We start from the raw sequence: 20,133 nt of genomic DNA, 5'->3' as shown, positions 1-20,133 counted from the left end.
GGCCCAGCAGTGAATCTCTGGACTGAACGCCAGAGGTGACCGAATATTGGGCCCTTATCTGCCAAATTTTCAGCACTGTTTAACCAGCCATAAATGGCTCCTGATATATTAAATAGCATTTGGCTGGCTATACAGGGGCAAATCGCCAGCTATCTCCCACTGAATATTAGTACTTAGTGGCTTAATGCCAGCTATATCATGCAATAGCTGCCTATTTTAAGCACTGACCTGCCAAGTTTAGTGGCCCAATTGGGCCACGCAAATAGCAGGTCTATCTTTGGCCGCTATAACTTAATTGGCCAATGCTTTAAATCAACTTAGCTAGCTAAGTTTCAGCCGACCACAAATAGGCCAGATATTCAATGCCAGTCATCAGCCTCCCTTCCACGGTCTCACCTCCCTTCCAAGGTCTCAATATCGGTCCTTTATATGTCTAAATTCTAAAATGCAACAAAACCAAGAAAGTGGGGACAAGTCCCCCCCCCCCCGAAAAAAACAAAACCAAACCTGGGCATTGCTCTGAATATATACCATTATTACTGTTTTAGTATTTTCATTTACTATTAGGGGGAAAGAGCTTTTGAGTCCCCAATAGATTTTTTTGTTGCTGTGACCCCTGAGGCAGGCTCCTGCATGGGCCGAAACACAGACTGTGTCAGGTTCTTTATTTTAAGCCATTAAAGACTTCCTTGTAAACCCCATTTATCAGTCTCTAATTTGCGCATCCTGGGCTGGGGTTTTTTTTAATGGACTTGTCCCAACTTTCTTGGATTTGTTTTCTATTTCTGTGGGGTTTTCTTCCAGTTTGTTGGGTTTGTTAAATATGCATATAGCAAGGGGATGTGGTCTGGGCATGTTTCAGGTGGAACTAGACTTGAAAATTAATATATATTCCCCATTTCAGAAAGGGAATGCATATCCATGTTGGGATTTACACTTGTTATCCAGGACATCTAGGTTTCAGAAATGTGATCCACTGATGGAATTAGCGAAGGTCAGCCCTTAAATCCCCCCATGGTTGATCTACTCTATGAAAAATGTCAGGAAAAATAAACCTTTATGTTTCCAATATGGCTGACATAAATGTTTATGTTCTGGCACATAAACATTGACTGCCTGATATTCAGCAGTATTTAGCCAGCCAGGAATGACATAGCTTCATTTAAGTGCCTTAAAATAAAATCCCACCTCAGCACCAGTAATTTCTCTTAGTTATGAATCCCCTCATAATTAGAATGTATAGAGCAAAGTTAATTCCCTGATGAGCACCAGATACTTTTGTGTGGAGAAAGCCAAGCAGGTTAAAAAAGGTAAAAACAACAACAGAGGCCGTGAGTAAATGGGCTACTATCTAAATAGAGTTATCCAAATAACTTAAACCCAGGCCCAGAGCGAACCTATCCAGTGAAGTTTCACCTCTGAATATAAGCAGTTAAACTAATTCATATAAACTTAGGCCAGATATTTGTACAAACTCAGCATATCCAGTTAAGTGTAAGTATCAGCTTTATACAGGTTAATTTTAACTCCCCACCCACCCATACCCCCTCCCCCCTATATATATATATATATATATATATATATATATATATATATATATACACACACACACCTTTCTCTCCTCCCTTTCTTAACTGGATACATTTTGTGAGCCTCACAAGTTAGCCTAACATAGTAAATGATTGTTGCAGTTGTCCGTGTCTTTCCACGTCGGGGTAGATAGAATCGACGTTTCAGCCATCATGCTGTGGCTTTCTTCAAGGTGTGCTGTGAGGTCTGCAGTTTGTCTTTATATATAGTGGGTCCTCTAGCCTGATTGGCTGGGGTTTGAAGTGATTGAGGCAAACTTTCCCGCCAATATTCAAATTAATGACCAACAGACTTTCCCGCCTCAATCACCTCAAACCCCAGCCAATCAGGCCAGAGGACCCACTTTATATAAAGACAAACTGCAGACCTCACAGCATACTCTGAAGGAAGCCACAGCATGATGGCTGAAGCGTTGATTCTACCTAATCAGACGCATCAAGATCCGGGCAGCTGCAACAATTATGACACCAGCCGCTGAAGCCTAAGAGAACATAGTAAATGATGTCAGATAAAGGCCAGCAAGGCCCCTCTGGTCTGCCCAATAAGGTTGTTTCATTTGTTCAGTGCTGGTTACCTCATCTTTTGTTTAGGGTTGTAACTGCCACTCCATGTAGGTTATTCCCCTTGTTTCTGCAGGGTTGTAACTGCTGTTCCATGCAGGTTTACTCCTTTCTTTTGTTTAGGATTGTCACCTGCAGGAGGGAAGGATGAAATTTTAAAAAGGCAAGATTTGTCCAGGTAACTCCTGAAGTTACATGACAAATCTCATTGAATACTGAACTCGTAGTGTTCTTGCATTGCAATAATAAAGTATAGGTCAATTATTAGTGCTTTTCTGGTTTTGGTGATGAACTGTGTGCTTCCTTCTCCACCCTCACCTCTTTTCACTCCCTCCTCCATCTCCCACTTTTTTTTCACTGCACTTTCTCCTCTTCCCTCCTTTTCTCTCTCTCTCTCCCCCCAGGTTTCGTCAGTTTTGATAACCCAGCTAGTGCTCAGGCAGCCATTCAGTCCATGAATGGCTTCCAAATCGGTATGAAGAGGCTAAAGGTTCAACTAAAGCGGCCAAAAGATGCTAACAGACCCTACTGACCCCTGCTCACCCAGGCCTTGCAAACAGGTAAGACATCAACAGACCACCTGACCTTAAGCAGTGTCCCAGAATAGTACTGAGCGAGAAGAAAAACCTCCGACCCCTGTACTCTCAGAAACTTAGTGAGGGCTGCTGCCCTCGATGAACTCACCTCCCAATGCAGTTTGATTCTGGAAGTACTAATCTTTCAGTTATCAACTGGGTCATTTCTGGGCCTGATATTCAAAATGATTTAACCAGTCAGAAGAGCTTCCTGCCTGGTTAAATCGTACAGAGTAGGTCAGAAGGAGCACTTAACCGAGCACAGCCACTGCATATCCCCTCTGACCACTGCAGGACTGACCAGCTACAGCTGGGGTGATAGAAGGATGGTGTTGGGCGAAGCCAAGAGTTGTGTGCGCTTTGGCAACATTCCGTGGTGGTGCCCGCATAGCAACTGGGCAAGTAGTGCTACTTAAAAAGCAATCACCTCTGTGCTTGGTTAGTTGTACGGATGCAGTATTGAAATTGGCTCCATCTGCATAACCTCTGGGTAGTAGTGCTTGTCTGAATATTAAGTATCAGTGACTGGATATGTTCCAGCATTGAATATCTGCGTCTAAATTATCTGGCGGTGGTCAGTGTTTATAAAACGCTAACCGCCGTTGGCTCACTATTACCTATTTGTCTTTTAAGTTACACTGCAAATGCATTTTGGGTCTACTAATGAAAAAGGTGAAAGCATGGAAATTGGTTTTTCTAGTGATCAGAGCAGAGGACTACGAGCTGGAATCTCTGCTCTTCTGCAAGCTCTACCTTCCTGTCCCTCATCATTCTGAGCTATAATTTGGTAGTAATAATAACATTGTTCTTTTCTTCTTCCGTTTCTAGAGGTTTTCATTTAGTTTTCAAGCAATGAAAAGGTTGTGGATGGTCCAACCCAATCATAGCTGCACATATGTTGCTGGAAGTATAGAAGCGTGCAGTTCATTGTGATACCATTTGAATTGAAAGCACTATTTAAATGAAAATTATTGTTATTAGGGTGGCTATAATTAAGAGTAATAGTCGCAGAATGATTAATGATGTGAATCAAAGAGCAGAGCCAGCCTTCAGATCTTCCCAAAGAATGGATAGTTTTGAAGCGCTGAATGTGTGCGAGAAGTGACTCAGCAGGAGCATTCAGCATGTGACAGATGACTGTGCTGCATTGCTGAGTCACGGGCCACTGTGATTCAAAGGCTGCGTTCCACACTATGTAGTGCCTGTGTGATTTAGATCCTCTGCACTTAGCTAATTATAGAACATAGTATATAGCTCAGCACATCCAGAGAGACAAGCTGAGAAATTCCACCAGACAGCCTGTCAAAACTTAGGACCTCTCAATCGTAAGCAAATCAGAATTTTATAGAGCGTCGGTTCCCGATCCACTCCTCGTAAATCCCTGAGAGGTGTAGTGTTCAGGATGTCTGGAACCAGTGGCGTAGTAAGGGTAGGAGGCCCCCCCCCCCGTGCCCCCCATTCCTTTTGCGCTCCCCTCCCCCATTCCACATTTGTGCTCTCCCTCCCCACCTCCACGCACCTCTACATCTTCGTCAGAGCGAGTGGCTTGGGCGCACCTCCCCCTCTTACTACGCCACTGTCCAGAACATGGCGTTTAGCTTTGGTATTGCTGAAAAAGCATGAAATTGTATCTTGTGAGTATTCCTTGCAGTCATCCTGAAAAGTGATTTGCTGGTGTTTCTTAGCATTTGGGAACCACTGTCATTGGACACTGGGGTGTCAGCAGCGAAATTAAATACAACACAGAGCTGGCAACAGGGTCAAATAAATGACTGATGTAGACAGGGAGGTAAAACCACAGGCAAGATTGCAGAAGAGAGCAGCGCTTGCTCAATAGAAGACTAGGCTTCGTTTTAAAAGTCCCCTCTGCTTTATTTTTTTTAACCTTATTTTTATAAACAGTTACATTTTTTCCATCATATCATCAGCATTCACAATACACATTAACCCGCTAACAAATGGTTGCCAATGACGTGTTGCAGACTATTATAAAGCAAATGCCAGTCTTCCTGTCTGTTTTCTCCTTTTTCCCCAGCTATGATACAATCTAATCTAATCTCATCTTTGATTTTTTTTTTTATACCAATTCATTCCAACAGGAGGGCTCGACTCGGTTAACTAAATATTAGTAAAGTTATACATCCCCTGCCAATCGCATTCACCCATCCACTTACATATGAACATTCTTTCTTACATTTTCACTGATCTAGAATGACTATATTAAGGGCTCCTTTTGCAAAGATGCGCTAGCAGTTTAAGCGCACGTGCTAGCCGCTACCGCCTCCTTTTAAGCAGGCGGTAATTTTTTGGTCTAGCGTGCGTTAAAAACGCTAACGCACCTTAGTAAAAGTTTGAGGATTATGTACTCCTTATTCTTTGGAATACTTTTGTCCAAATAGATAACAACTGGGCTGATATGTAATGTAATTTATTTCTTATATACCGCTAAACTCCGTTAGGATTCTAAGCGGTTTACAGAAAAATAGACAATAGGGTGCATTAAAATTATAAGTAAAATAGGTACTTAGAAATTCCCTTACTGTCCCGAAGGCTCACAATCTAACTAAAGTACCTGGAAAAATGACAATTAGTAGAGTAATGAAGAAATAAAATAGAGAATAGATGAGAAAAATAAGAAAATAAACATTCTAATAAGACTACAATGATCTAAAGGACTTTGAAAGGTTGAAAAAAGAGGGGAGATAAGAATAGATGCAGAGGGAGAACCATTGAAGCAATAGAATTCTGGGGAAATTTAAATGAAATTTGAATGATAAAATAAAACAAAATAAGTGGTAAAACAATAAGTGAGATTTAAAAATATATCAAACTAAAAAGAATTGAAAATAAAATCAAAACAGTCAAAACTGAAGTCCAGCTTGAACGGGCCCCCGAGCCAACTGTTGGTCCGATGGCCGGACTGCAGCCCTCCTCCGTCAGCTCTCCCCTGCTGGAATGGGGGAGGAGCGAAGACAGTGTCGGGTGCCCTGCTGGAACGGGCCCCCGAGCCGACCGTTGGTCCGATGGCCGGATTGCTGCCCTCCTCCGCCGGCTCTCCCCTGCTGGAATGGGGGAGGAGCGAAGACAGTGACGAGTGCCCCGCTGGAACGGGCCCCCAAGCCGACCGTTGGTCCAATGGCCGGACTGCAGCCCTCCTCCGTCGGCTCTCCCCTGCTGGAATGGGGGAGGAGCGAAGACAGTGACGGGTGCCCCGCTGGAACGGGCCCCCGAGCCGACCGTTGGTCCGATGGCCGGACTGCAGCCCTCCTCCGTCGGCTCTCCCCTGCTGGGGACAAAGGCGCGCCGACAACTGAGCGCAGGACTTCATCGCGCCAAAGAAAAAACGTATTTTAAAGGGCTCTGACGGGGGTGTTGGTGGGGAACCCCCTCACTTTACTTAATAGAGATCGCGCTGGCGTTGTTTTTTTAGGGAAAAAGTTGTTTTCAGTATAATGTGGGGGGTTACACCCCCCCCCACACCCCCAACATGGCAGCGTGAGGCAGCACGATCCCTATTAAGTAGAGTGGGGGGTTCCCCCCCCCGCCCCCCCCCATCAGAGCCCTTTAAAATACGGGTTTTCTTCGGCGCGATTAAGCCCTGCGCTCAGTTGTCCGCGCGCCTTTGTCCTCGCGCGCTTTTGACCCGTCACCATTCAAAAGAGCTGCCTAGTTTTAGATGGCAGGGAAGCATGCAAATGGTAGTAGATATCAGGTAGTAATAGATGTGAGCCTTAGAAAACAAGTATTATTAAATTTTTCTAGGGTACCTAAGCCTAAAGGCAATTTTTTTTTTCTGTGTATGTATCATATCAAGGCCCTAAGATCTGGATCTCATTTCCTATTGCGGTTCATTTAATAACCAGTTACTTTGCCTTTAGGAAGGTGTTAAAAACATTCTTATTTCAAACATTTATCAATCAGTAAGGGAAAGTCGGTGGATTCTAGTAAGGTTATTGGACTAATGTTGTTATAACCATGTTTTGTTGGGATTTGATAATGTATTTCCCTGGTGATGTCCAGGTCTCTTTGCACCTAAGTCGCACTGAACCTGTGTAAGGAAGTAGCGGATTAGAAGAACTCTAATAATATAAATGACATAAAGATATAATATAAAGAATATAAAGATGGTCCTATTACCTACAAACAAACGCTCCCCATGGTTCTCCCCAGAACTTCAGGTCCGTAAACGTCAAGGACATCAACTGGAAAGAAAATGGCGAAAATCTTGTCTAGATGAAGACAGGCTCAACTGTAAGAAATACATGGCAGTGTACCTCCAGGCCTTAACAACAGGCAAAAAACAATATTTCTCTGAAGATATCGAACAAGCTGCAAATTCAACCAAGTACTACAGCACTTAAAATATTAAACAGCCTGCCACAAACCCCACAATAGAACCAGCTCTTCCAGTCGCAACTAACTTGGCAATGATTTTGCCACATATTTTGCCAACATAATTAAAGGTCACCATCAAGATCTACAGATAGCCCCATCAAAGCTCCCACCAGCTAATGAAGAGAACACTCTTTCCACCCCACTATGCACAGTCATCTGGGACTCATTCAAACCAGGTCACAAAGGAAGCTCTTGAAAAAAAACCCTGAAAGGCCTACGACCTACAACCTCTTCTCTCGGCCCCTATCCAGCAAAGATAATGCAACAAGCAAGCATAGGCCTCATTAAAAGGGTCACTAAAATTAACTCCTTGCTTGTGGAAGGGCTGCTGCCAACAACACTAAAAAGAACTGTAGGGCGCCCTCTACTGAGAAAGAGCTCCCTTAATGAGACCAAGCTCGAAAACTACTGACCAGTCTCTAACATTCTTTTCCTGGAAAAACTTATAGAACAGACAGTCTGCATTCAACTCAACAACTGCCTAGATGCAAGGAATTGGCTTAGACCCATGTCAATCTGGCTTCAGACCTAGGTGCAGAACAGAGAACGTTCTTGTGTCCCTTCTTGATGATCTGCACAGAAACTGTGACGGGGGATCTACCTTGATACTAGCGTTGCTGAATTTCTCAGCAGCCTTCGACACTGTGGTTCATAATATCATGCTTACAAGGCTGGCAGAAACTGTGGCACAGTATATATACATGGTTCAAATCCTATTTGTCAGACAGACAACAATCAGTTCTGTTCAGCAATAGCACATCGTTACTTTGGGCGCTGAACTGTTGGGTACTAAAAGGGTCCATACTATCTCCCTTCTTATTTAATATCTACCTCAAACCTCTGGCTGAGCTGCTTAAGTCAATGGACACAAAATTCTACATCGATGCTGATGATGTAGAACTACTCATACCCACTGAACCAGATCTACCCAAAGCTTTGAGCAAACTGACTGCCTGTCTAACTGCAACTCAGGAATGAGCAAACAACAACAAACTCTGTCTGAACTCAAGCAAAACAGAAATTATTGGGTTCATAACACAAGTGGGCTTCAAAACTTCTTTTGGGGAGTATGAACTCTCCCTAAAATCATAGCTCAGGAATCTTGGGATACTGCTAGACTCATCGCTCACTCTGATCTCGCAGGTTCAAACTACCTTTAAAAATTGTCTCCGTTATCTTCGGCAGCTACAGAATCTCTCGCCATATATTGAAAAGACAAGTTTGAATACAGTGGTCCATGCCATGATGACATCACGACTAGGCTATTGCAATGCCCTGTACCAAAAAAGAGTTTGTATCAGCTGCAACTAATTCAGAATGCTGCAGCATGACTGATAGAAGGCTGCAAGGGGCGTGACCACTTCACGCCCTTCCTGCACAAACTACACTAGCTACCAGTACCTTACAAGGCTAAATTTAAATCTCTCTGTTTGATTTTCAAGGTCTTCAGACAAAATGGGCCAGAATATTTCAAGAACAAGCTAACCCTTTATACACCTTGAAGATCTCTGAAGTCCTCTCAAGAAGCATCACTATCTGTACCCTCAAAAGAAATTCAATGATGTGATACTTGCCAGTGCGCCTTCTCAGGTGTAGCCCCCATGCTCTGGAATTTTCTCCCAGAGGGGCTGCGACTAACTCCAGACTACCTCTACTTCAGGAAGCAGGAGAAAGCCTGGCTCTTCACCTAAGCCTTTAATACATAGGGCGACTGACTAGACACTCATTCTGCACCAGAACTAGCTTGCCACGCTCACTAACTAAATGATTCAATCTCAACTTTCATCAAACAGCTACACTGGCGTCCAATACCATCCCGAATAAACTTTAAAAAATCATGCATCGTACACCACATACTGCTCGGAAACTCAGCGGTTCCCCTCATCCAGCTATTCTCTACAGCTTAGTCAACATCCAGAAGAATCCTTAACAAAATTCAACTGAACCTACAAAGTACCTCCACTATAAGCAAATCTTCCACTCCACGCTAACTTCCCTGGGTGTAAAACCCTGTAACGCCCATCCAGAAGCAATCAGGAAGGAGACAAATTGCACCTCATTCAGGAAAAACCTGAAGACTCTCCTCTTCGACAACTAAGGGCTCCTTTTACGAAGGCGCGCTAGGGCCCTAATGCACAGAACAGCGCGCACTAGCCACTACCGCCTCCACTTGAGCAGACGGCAGTTTTTCGGCTAGCGCGTTAATCCAGTGCATGCGCTAAAAACGCTAGCGCACCTTCGTAAAAGGAGCCCTAACTGTTTCAGCCTCTGTCTGTCGCCTCCACCCCCACCTAGGCCCCTCCTCTCGTCTCTCCCCACCTCCCCACCCCGTTTTTCCCTCCTCTCCTATTCCCCTCCTGATCCCTGTTCAGTCGCCTTGAGCTTGTAGAGGTTTGTGCGACTCACAAATGGAAGATTAGATTAGAACTAAATCAGTCCTTCATACCTTGTTAATTCTATAAACAACTTGCCTTGAGTTTAGCCTTCCATCTGTTTATCACAACACATGCTGTACCACCCATCTTGTACCCATCCAATATCTGCATTTGACCCCTTGGCTAAAGGATAAGCTTTATTGTAGAAAACATTAGCATCATAACTCATATCTATAGTATTTGAATGTTCTGTTTTGTGCTTATTAGATTCTTTAAGTTTCTTTTAGTATTTATTATGTCTCTCTTATTTGACTCTTAGAGCTGTTAATAAGTATATTTTTTGAAACTGTTTCATGGCAGTCTTATTAATAAATTTCAATTTACAGATTTTGACTTTACCTCATTCATTGTGTTTATGTCTATATTTGGTCTTTTTACTACTGTTGCGCTGTTAACAAAACTGTACGTTTTAAGTTGAATTATACCTGCTGTACTCTGCCTTGGGTGAATCTCTTCATAAAGGCGGTTAATAAATTCCAATGAATAAATAACCTTTACAAGTAGTTAAGTGGCCACTGATGTGCATAAATGATGTTTTATAGAACTCTGCCTAGCAGAAAAATACTTGCCGTGATCTGATAGCGCATGCTTTGCCAGCAGGCATGGACATGCAAATGGGCAGAGTTTGGGCAGAATATGAGTGGTGTGCCTAGGCACACACGTAAATTATCGAATCCATGAGAGTCCAGGTTGGGTTGACCAATCAGAGAAGAGTAGCCAATGTCCCCTCACGTAGGCGACGTGGAGTAGACTGATTGGCGTAGCTCTCGTTAAAATGGAGTAAGGAACCATTGCAGTGACAGGACGTTGGTAAGAGCAATGAAGTAATTTTCTCAGCGAGTATTATAACGAATCTACATCTGGTATTGTTCAGGATATTAGAACGAGATACGAGATGATTTTTTGCGCTTGTGTTCACAGATAAATGTGGGGAAGTGAATAAGCCCTGAAGAAACGGCCATACGCATCACTCATATCTTCACAATTTAAAAGGCAGCTTATGAATTAGTCCTATTAAATAGGGTAGTGGTGACAGCACATTCTCCTCGGAAGTTTTTTGCCAATGATGTGGGTGGAGGAGGTTTGAGCATTTCTTGCTCTGCCGTGATATTACCTGAGGCTTTTTCTTCCATTGGGGATAGTGCCCTTACATTGAATAAGTGGAGAGTTTAGATTTATCATTATTATTATTTAATCATCCACTTCTACCTTTTTAGGTAGATTAGTGCATATAATAACATCCAGATATGAGCAGTGGTGTAATAAGGGGAGGCGGGGGGAGCGTCTGCCCCGGGTGTTGTCTTGCTAGAAGCGCTGGCACCCCTCCTCCTGCTTGCCCCCCACCCGCTCCTCCCACAACTGCGTGTGCCCCTTTCCTTCTCCCATACCTTTTTTACTTCTCCAGCTGTGAGCAACATGGCTGCCTGCGTCAGCATCGGCGCTCTCTCTGATGTCACTTCCAGGCCCTGCGCCTAGGAAATGATGTCAAAGGGCAAGCCAGCACCGTCAGAGAAGTGGAAAAGGTATGGAGAATGAGAAGGGGCACATGCGTGCGGCAGGAGGGGCAGGGAAGAGGGGAGGGGCACCACTGCCCAGGTGCCTCTCATCCTCGCTACGCCACTGGGCGTGAACATTGATAGGACTGGTGTAAGTGATCCTGCTTAGACCTGTACATGTGTGGGCCATATGCACTAGTATTCTTTGATTGGTTTAATTGCTTTTAATCAATGCAATAGCTGATTGCATAGTTTAAAAGCAATTAAAATCCCATTTAAAAAAAAGATGGCACCTCCGAATATAGCGCCAGAATCACAACTATGGAGGCACCTACTAGCGCTTAAGAGTAAAATAGGCGTGGTTAACACCGGAAGTACGCATAGGGGTTAATAGGCACCTCCTTAGTCACGATTCTCGTAACTGGTCCACATTTCCGGCGCCTATCTATAAACGGTGCCATCGCGTGAGTTACATGTCAATTGCAGCGCTATTAATAGAATATGGGCCTTAGTTTTGTTTATGGAATAGGCTTAAAATAGTGGGTGCGCTTTTATAAAATCTAAGAAACATAAAAATATAGAAGCATGATGGCAGATAAAGGCCAAATGGCTCATCGAGTCTGCCCATCCGCAGTAACCCTTATCTCTTCCTCTCTCTAAGAGATCCCATGCTTTCTTGAATTCAAACACAGTCTCTGTCTCCACCACCTCTTCCTGGAGACTGTTCCGTGTATCTATATTTATTCAATTTTCTGTACCGTTCTCCCAGGGGAGCTCAGAATGGTTTACGTGGATTTATTCATGTACTCAAGCATTTTTCCCTGTCTGTCTCAGTGGGCTCACAATCTCTCTAATGTACCTGGGGCAATGGGGGGATTAAGTGACTTGCCCAGGGTTACAAGGAGCAGCATGGGTTTGAATCCACAACCTCAGGGTGCTGAGGATGTAGCTTTAACCACTGCGCCACACTACCACCCTTTCTGTAGTTTAAAAAAAAAAAAAAAAAGTATTTCCTTAGATTACTCCTGAGCCTATCACTTCTTAACTTCATCCTAATCCCTCTCATTCCAGAGCTTCCTTTCAAATGAAAGAGACTCGACTCATGCGCATTTACGCTACGTAGGTATTTAAACATCTCTATTATATCTCCCCTCTCCCGCCTTTGCTCCAAAGTATACATATTGAGATCTTTAAGTCTGTCCCCATACGCCTTACAGTATGTATATGGATAGTATCAGTCCAAACAGCTATCAGAACAGTAAAAAGGTTGAGGGAGGCTGGAGTGAGGGCAGGTCACAGAATTATCTGGATAGGAGTAATATTCAGCTAATACGAGTATCAAGATTTAAAAATGGGATGTTGCTGGGGGCGGGGCCACGTTTCCAGGTTTTTACTTGATGAAATCTGGTAACCCTCCCTGTTACATCCATTCAAGTTTTGGCCCGTATCAGTTATTCTGGTGTTAGATCAGTGGCTCACTCGCACTGATCAGAATTTTAGCACTTCTTTTTAACCTATGGACTTGCTAGGCTAATAAATATTTTCTCAATTCTGTCATATCTGATCAGCCATTAACGCAGTCTCCTTGTGATTTATAACCTCTTTGATGCTGAATAGTGTTTTTGAACAAAGACTTGACCATTTTATACACTACAAGGAGTGCACAAGTCCCCTTCCTGAAGTTTTATACATTGGTTACAATTTCATATTTGCATCACATGTCTTTGTTATATATGTTGAATCATAATGTTAGATTAAATCTCCTGTGAATCTGCGCTGTTCCCTCCAAGCTGAGCAGGGGTCTTCCAACTGCATTGCTACCAGTGGGGTGGGTGCTTCAATATTGTGTTTTCAGTTGCTAGGAAGGGGCAGGTTCCCTGGAGTCTTGCAGAGCTTGCCTGTTCCTCACTATTTAAAATGTGATAATGAAACAGCACCCCTCACTGGCAGGACTATAGGTGGAGGACTCCCACTGAGCTTAGAGGGAACAGTGTTACCAGCATTTTCTATATGGGGTCTCTTTGTCTATATTCTTCTGCAGTATCTGTGTGCTATTTTTATGCCAAAGATTTTAGATTGTTGCCCTCCCTTGGCTCTCTGCCCAGCTTACATCATACTGACTTGATATTTAACTTTGAAGTCAAATGCAATGTTTAAATATTTGACAAATTTGTTTCTTAACGATGTGGAGGGGCATAATCAAAATAAACGGCTAAGTCCGATTTGCATGTAGGGCGCTTGTCGCTCAAAGTCAGAAGCAGTAAAATGTCCATTCTTAAAAAGTTCAACCAAAATGGGTTTTGTTTTGTTTTTTTCAAAAATCATCTACCTGTATGTCCAGGCGTTTCATCACCCAGACCACCACTATGTCTATCTTTATACCGCATTCTCGACCAACAATTTGTCCAAGTCCCAAACACCCAGAACAAGACGTTTTAGACTTGGGATGCCCAGTCCATCCTGCCAGATCCCCCCGAAGCAAGCCCCCTGCCCCCAAATGTCCACGGCAGGAGGAAGTGCCTATTGTGGTGAGAGGCTTGTCCTGTAGTCAGTCTGTCAGCACTGGCACCTCCTTCTCCTCTCTTCACCTCTCCTCCCAGGGTTAGCAAGCTCCGGGCCCCATCTGGAGGTCCTCCGCGCATGCGCAGATGTCAACCGGATGATGTCACACACATGCGTGACATCATCAAGTCGATGTCTGAACATGTCCCAAGACCTTCCAGCCCAATGGCGTAGCGAGGGTGGGAGACATGCAGCTCCTGATTGGTGTAGCCCGACTTTACTACAGGAAGAGGCGGTCGGAGCAGACCGCGAATTAGTGAGGCTGGTATTCACAAACCGCAAATTTGCGGGGGACACTGTTTTCAAAAAGTTTGACACACATTGCTTTAATACCTGAAGCTGTCATGGAGTCTGGTATCCTCGTTCAGTTTCACTTCCAAGGGAGATGGAGGGGGACAGCAAGCACTGGGGGATTAAGGAAGTATCATGCCTTAAACTATACAGTGGTCAGCTGCTCTGTCAGTTATTTCTTCCCATTCGGTAATCACTCTTGGATGTCCATATTTCAAGCCCTCCCTAGTATTGCCTATACCTTGCTTCCTTGCCATTTGGACATAGAAACATAAAAACATAGAAAATGACGGCAGAAAAGGGCCATAGCCCATCAAGTCTGCCCACTCTAATGACCCACCCCCCTGACTTTACTCCCCTAGAGATCCCACGTGAATATCCCATTTTCTTTTAAAGTCTAACACGCTGTTGGCCTCAATCACCTGCAGTGGGAGTTCGTTCCAATGATCAACCACTCTTTCGGTGAAGAAGTACTTTCTGGAATCACCATGAAACTTCCCTCCTCTGATTTTCAGCGGATGCCCTCTGGTGTTCGAGGGTCCTATAAGACAGAAGACATCATCTTCTGCCTCGATACGGCCCGTGATATACTTAAACGTCTCAATCATGTCTCCCCTCTCTCTTCGTTCCTCAAGTGAGTACAGCTGCAATTTATTTAGCCGTTCCTCATACGTCAAATCCTTGAGCCCCAAGACCATCCTGGTGGCCATTCGCTGGACCGACTCAATTCTCAGCACCTCTTTCCGGTAGTGTGGTCTCCAGAATTGAACACAATACTCCAAATGAGGTCTCACCATGGATCTGTACAATGGCATTATGACTTCAGGTCTCCTGCTAACAAAACCTCTATGGATACAACCCATCATTTGCCTTGCCTTTGAGGAAGCCTTCTCTACTTGATTGGCAGCCTTCATGTCATCACTAATGATCACCCCTAAATCACGTTCTGCCGTGGTCCTAGTCAAGATCTCACTATCTAGTGTGTAAGTTCTGCATGGATTTCTCTTTCTCAGGTGGACATACTGCAGTGTTGGACATTCCTTTTCTGCCTTTACAAAGTCGGGATTTGGACATTTGAAGCACATGGACATCCGTTTGGGCATTTCATACACTTTAAAAATAAGCTCCGTAGCATCCTTTTTGTAAAAGTGCCCCTTTACTAGAGGTTTTATGTCTTTTTGTTTTATTAAGTCTTTTTGCATCTAAATCACTATCATACTTAGGAAGCATTTGTGCTATTTTCTTAACTTTTCAACCTGCTCTTCTTGAATTATGTTTGTAATAACATGTTTAACATTACTTGGTCTAATTAAATTAGCTAGTAATTTGCCTGTTTTATTTCCCCATCTACACATCTATGCAATCTATATTTATAGAAGTGTATATGAGTCATCACTATTTGACATCGTGAATCATTCTGTCTTTTCTTTATGTTTGCCATTTATTGTTTGGATTTCATTGACATTTGAGAAATATGTGCTTTGAGGTACTGTTGCAACTCTTGTGTCAATGTGAACAGTTTCTTTGATTTTTTAAATATTTGCTGTATAATGGATTATCTGTCCCTGCAAAACTACTTATGCGACGTCCCAGGATGTCAAGGAGTTAACCTCTTCAGTCTTGTCATGTCTGTCTCCAGAATTTATGGAATGCTTTATTTAGCTAACATAAGGTGTTCACTTTCCATATGAATTCTCTGCTGCGTTTTAATCATGGCAAATTAAGTGGGGAATGGTCAAGCATTGATATTCAGTAGTACTTAACTGGACAGTGCTGCTGAAAATCATTACTAACTGCCCTGCACTGTCTGGTTAGTGCCAGGGTAGATTGTGGGTGGAGCTTGAGCATAGCCTGGGAGGAGCCAGTAATTAACCAGTTAGTGGCAATATTCACACTTCTAACCAGTTAGGTTGGTAGCTAAAGTTTGGACACTAAAAAAGGTTGTCCTAAATTTAGCTGCAGAGATAATCGGGCACTGGTCTAAATATTGGCTGGTGCCCAGCTAACCGCTGGATAGTGTCAGAAAGATTCTCACTGCATCTCTTCATCCAAGTCCCCCTCCTCCTCCTCTCCTCCACCAAAGCAATTCCTCACCCTCCAACCTTAGAGTTCCCTTCAGGCCAACCTTGAAGCTCCCTGGGGGTCTATGGGACACACAGGCAAGAATAATACCAACTTGCTCCTGCCTGGCATGGCTATCTCTTCAGAATGGCTCCCTTGACCTCTTGCAGCAGCCTTGTGGTACTTCAGAAGCCCCACACCCCACCAATGCTGTTTCAAATAGCCCTGGATATTCAGTTCCGGTAGCTGAACATGGTCCAGGATGGAATATTTAGGTCTAATTCTGTTAACTGGCAGTATGAATACTGGCCAGATACAGTGGTGTCATAAGGGTAGGAGGCACCTGAGGTGGTGGTGCCCTCCTGCCCCCGTACCCTCCTCTCCATGCCCCCAGTCCTTCCATGCCCCCGCTCCTTCCCATCCAATTCCACACTTGCTCTTTCCCTCCCCCCCATACCTCTTAATCTTCATCAGTATGAGTGGCTTCTGCAGCATGCTCCTCGCACCAGCGTTGGATTTCCCTCTCACGTCGCTTCTTGGCCCGTGACCCAGAAGTGATTCAGAGAGGAACTAGGCTGGCACGAGCAACAGGCAGAAGTTGCTCGTGCTATTGGAGATAATACAGAGATACGGGGAGGGGGAGAGATGGCGCGAGTGTCTTGTGGTGTGGTGGGGCAGAGTGGAGAGGTGCCAGCGCCCCCACTGACTTGGCGCCCGTGGCAGTACGCACACCACCCTTACTACACCACTGGCCTGATAAGAACATAAGCACTGCCTCCACTGGGTCAGACCCGAGGTCCATCGCGCCCAGCAATCCGCTCACATGGCGGCCCAACAGGTCCAGGACCTGCACAGTAATCTTCTATCTATACCCTTCTATCCCTTTTTCCAGCAGGAAATTGTCCAATCCTTTCTTGAACCCCAGTACCCTACTCTGCCCTATTACGTCCTCTGGCAGTGCATTCCAGGTGTCTACCACACGTTGGGTAAAGAAGAACTTCCTAGCATTTGTTTTGAAACTAACCCCTTTTAACTTCTCCGAATGCCCTCTTGTTCTTTTATTTTTCGAAAGTTTGAAGAATCTATCCCGCTCTACTCTCTCTATGCCCTTCAAGATCTTGTAAGTCTCTATCATATCCCCTCTAAGTCTCCTCTTTTCCAGGGAAAAGAGTCCCAGTTTCTCCAATCTCTCAGCGTATGAAAGATTTTCCATCCCTTTTATCAGACGTATCACTCTCCTCTGAACCCTCTGTAGTAACGCCATGTCTTTCTTAAGATTTGTTTTCTTCATATTTTTTATTACCAACCAAACACATTAACCGCTCTTATTAAACAGCAGTAGAATACTTGAAAGTTGGAGTATTATCTATGACTAAAGGGCTCAAAGTTAATATAGTTTGTGGACATTTAAATAAAATATAAAACCTTCCATTGAGTTTTGTTCACCAGGTATCTATGGGGTTTATTTCCTCTACCAAAATATTTATTTCTCTTTTTGTGGTGATTTGGGGGATTTGCATTTTACTAATGGCTTCATACTTATGTTAAAATCCCCTCCTCAATAACTAATCATTACTATATTACACTACAATGGCAGAAGGAAATAAGTCCACTTATGTTCAAAAATCAGTTAAGTGCCTATCTCATGTAGGAGACATGATATTGGATTTCCACATAACATCTTCAGAACCCCCGATATTTCAGAGGGAAAAGGCAGTACATTCTTTGCAGAGAAACCAAGCAAAACATGGGGGGGGGTCCCCCAATTTAGTTAACCAAGATGTCATTGCGGAGAAGTATACGTTATCACTTTTTCTATCAGGCGAGAAAATAGTTTCTGACAGTAGATTAAAAGGGCAATTCTATAACTGGTGCCTACCTTTGAGGGGTTCATAGACAACCCCGCTAAAGACAAAGGCGCGCGCCGACAACTGAGCGCAAGACGGAGGCACGCGCCGAAGAAAATTACAGTTTTTAGGGGCTCCGACGGGGGGTTTTGTTGGGTAGCCCCCCAGTTTACTTAATAGAGATCGCGCCGGCGTTGTGGGGGGTTTGGGGGGTTGTAACCCTCCACATTTTACTGTAAACTTAACTTTTTCCCTAAAAGCAGGAAAGCACACCCCCCACAATGCCCCCACAACGCGGCGCGATCTCTATTAAGTAAAGTGGGGGGGTTCCCCCCCAAGCCCCCCCTGTCGGAGCCGTAAAAACTGTAATTTTCTGCGGCGCGCACCTCCGCGCTGCGCTCAATTGTCTGCGCGCGCCTTTGTCCCGGCGTGCTTTTGACCTGACACCTTAAGTGGTAATAGGAAGGGGGAGTGTGGTGTAGTGGTTAGAGCTCCCTTCACAAAGTATTGTCTCTGACTAATCACCCTTCTCAATAAACGATGGACTATATATGAATAGATAACGCTTCCTTACGTTTAAGGCCTCATCTACTAAAGTGCGCTAGCGGTTTTGGCACAGGGAGCCGCGCTGAATGACCCGCGCTGCTCCCGACACTCATAAGAACTCTTATGAGCGTCGGGAGCAGCGCGGGCCATTCAGCACGGCTCCCCGCGCTAAAACCGCTAGCGTGGTTTAGTAGAAGAGGGGGTAAATATCTCAATTGAATATCTTGCTAACCTTACTGGTATATAACATATACTGGGAAACGGTGACCTCAAATGCTTGCAGCTATTTTGACTTTCGAGCTCGTCTTATCAATACAGCTTTAGTGCAAGTTATCATTGGTCCCTTGAAGTCCCCTTTCTTCTTATTTTTTCTTTTTTTATATTCTTTTATAATCAGCAAATTTTTCAAATTAATAGTAAATTTCTATAAAATAAATTTTTGTTTGTTTTCAATAAATTAAGTTATCTTCTTTGGCAGTAACCTTGATATCTATTGCTAGAGGAACTACTAGCCTTCCGTTTAAGAGTTATGCTTAGCTTTGTTTTCCACGTCCAGCTTTATGTACAGCTGGTAATACACTCTTCTTGCTGTACTTAGTGGTAGTATTCAAGTGGTTAGCGCTACAGCCTCAGCACCCTGAGGTTGTGAGTTCAAAGTCCATGCTGCTCCTTGTGACCCTGGGCAAGTCACTTAATCCTCCACTGCCCCAGGTACATCAGATAGACCAGGGGTAGGGAACTCCGATCCTCGGGAGCCGTATTCCAGTCAGGTTTTCAGGATTTCCCCAATGAATATGCATTGAAAGCAGTGCATGCACACAGATCTCATGCATATTCATTGGGGAAATCCTGAAAACCCGACTGGAATACGGCTCTCGAGGACCGGAGTTCCCTACCCCTGAGATAGACTGTGAGCCTGTCGGTACAGACGGTTCATAGTCATTTGCACGCAAGACAATTGCGCCAAACGCAATTCTTATATAGCGCAAGACAATAGCTCAGTTGTCTTCGTGCAATTGTCCGCGCGCTTTTGTCTTGCGCGCATTTGACTTGCCATTGGGACAGACAGGTAAAATGTTCCAGTACTTGATTGTACACTACTTAATAGACTCACGAGGATATCAAATCCCAATCCCATCTCACTTATAGAACAGTAGTGCTTATATATGTGATTGGTGCCAATAATTGATAGTTATGCACTGAAGAATGAGGTAGAGAATGACACAGGGACAAATTTGTCCCAACAGGAATGCAATGTCCCGTCCCCATAAGTTTTGGTGCTGTCCCTGTCCCATTCCTGTAAGCTCGCTTGCCTTAACCACACAAACCTCGAGCACTTAAGATTTTAAAGCGTTTCAGGCTTGTTTAGATGAGGATGGAGCTTACAGGAATGGATCAGGGGCAGGATGGGAAAATGAGTTCCCGCAGGGACAGGGGAAAATTTGTCCCCATGTCATTTTCTAGTATGAGGCTCTATTCTATAAACAGTGCACCTAAATCACTTATGGGAAAATTTATATATAGTGCTGAACATCAAGCTCTACTTCCATGCCAAATTATCCACATGAAACAGCAGATTTGCACAAAAACACACTTACATACCCATTTATAGAATAGCACCTAAGTTTTCCCTTGTGGATCTGCAAGGGGGATATGGCTAGGGGAAGGGCACAAGCAGGTCAGAGGTGTGCCCTTAAAATACATGCAGTGTAATAGAATAGTGGGGATACATGCCCCACATCGGTGTAACTCCTCATGCCCAGAGTTGAGCATGG

At 44.0% G+C, this 20,133-nt stretch overlaps 1 protein-coding gene across 3 annotated transcripts in view; it reads left to right on the top strand.

Moving 5' to 3' along the window:
• Positions 1-20,133, top strand: part of CELF6 (CUGBP Elav-like family member 6) — a 605,900-nt gene that overhangs the window by 542,295 nt on the left and 43,472 nt on the right. For all 3 annotated transcript variants that reach the window (XM_033920838.1, XM_033920837.1, XM_033920836.1), the window contains one exon: positions 2,555-2,710. In XM_033920838.1, the coding sequence (XP_033776729.1) occupies positions 2,555-2,682 (128 nt within the window). In that variant the 3' untranslated portion in view covers positions 2,683-2,710. The remainder of the gene's footprint in view (positions 1-2,554; positions 2,711-20,133) is intronic.

Source organism: Geotrypetes seraphini, chromosome 14 (genome assembly GCF_902459505.1).
Source record: "Geotrypetes seraphini chromosome 14, aGeoSer1.1, whole genome shotgun sequence".
In the NCBI taxonomy this organism is placed as follows: Eukaryota; Metazoa; Chordata; class Amphibia; order Gymnophiona; family Dermophiidae; genus Geotrypetes; species Geotrypetes seraphini.
This window is presented reverse-complemented; position numbering and strand designations above follow the sequence as displayed.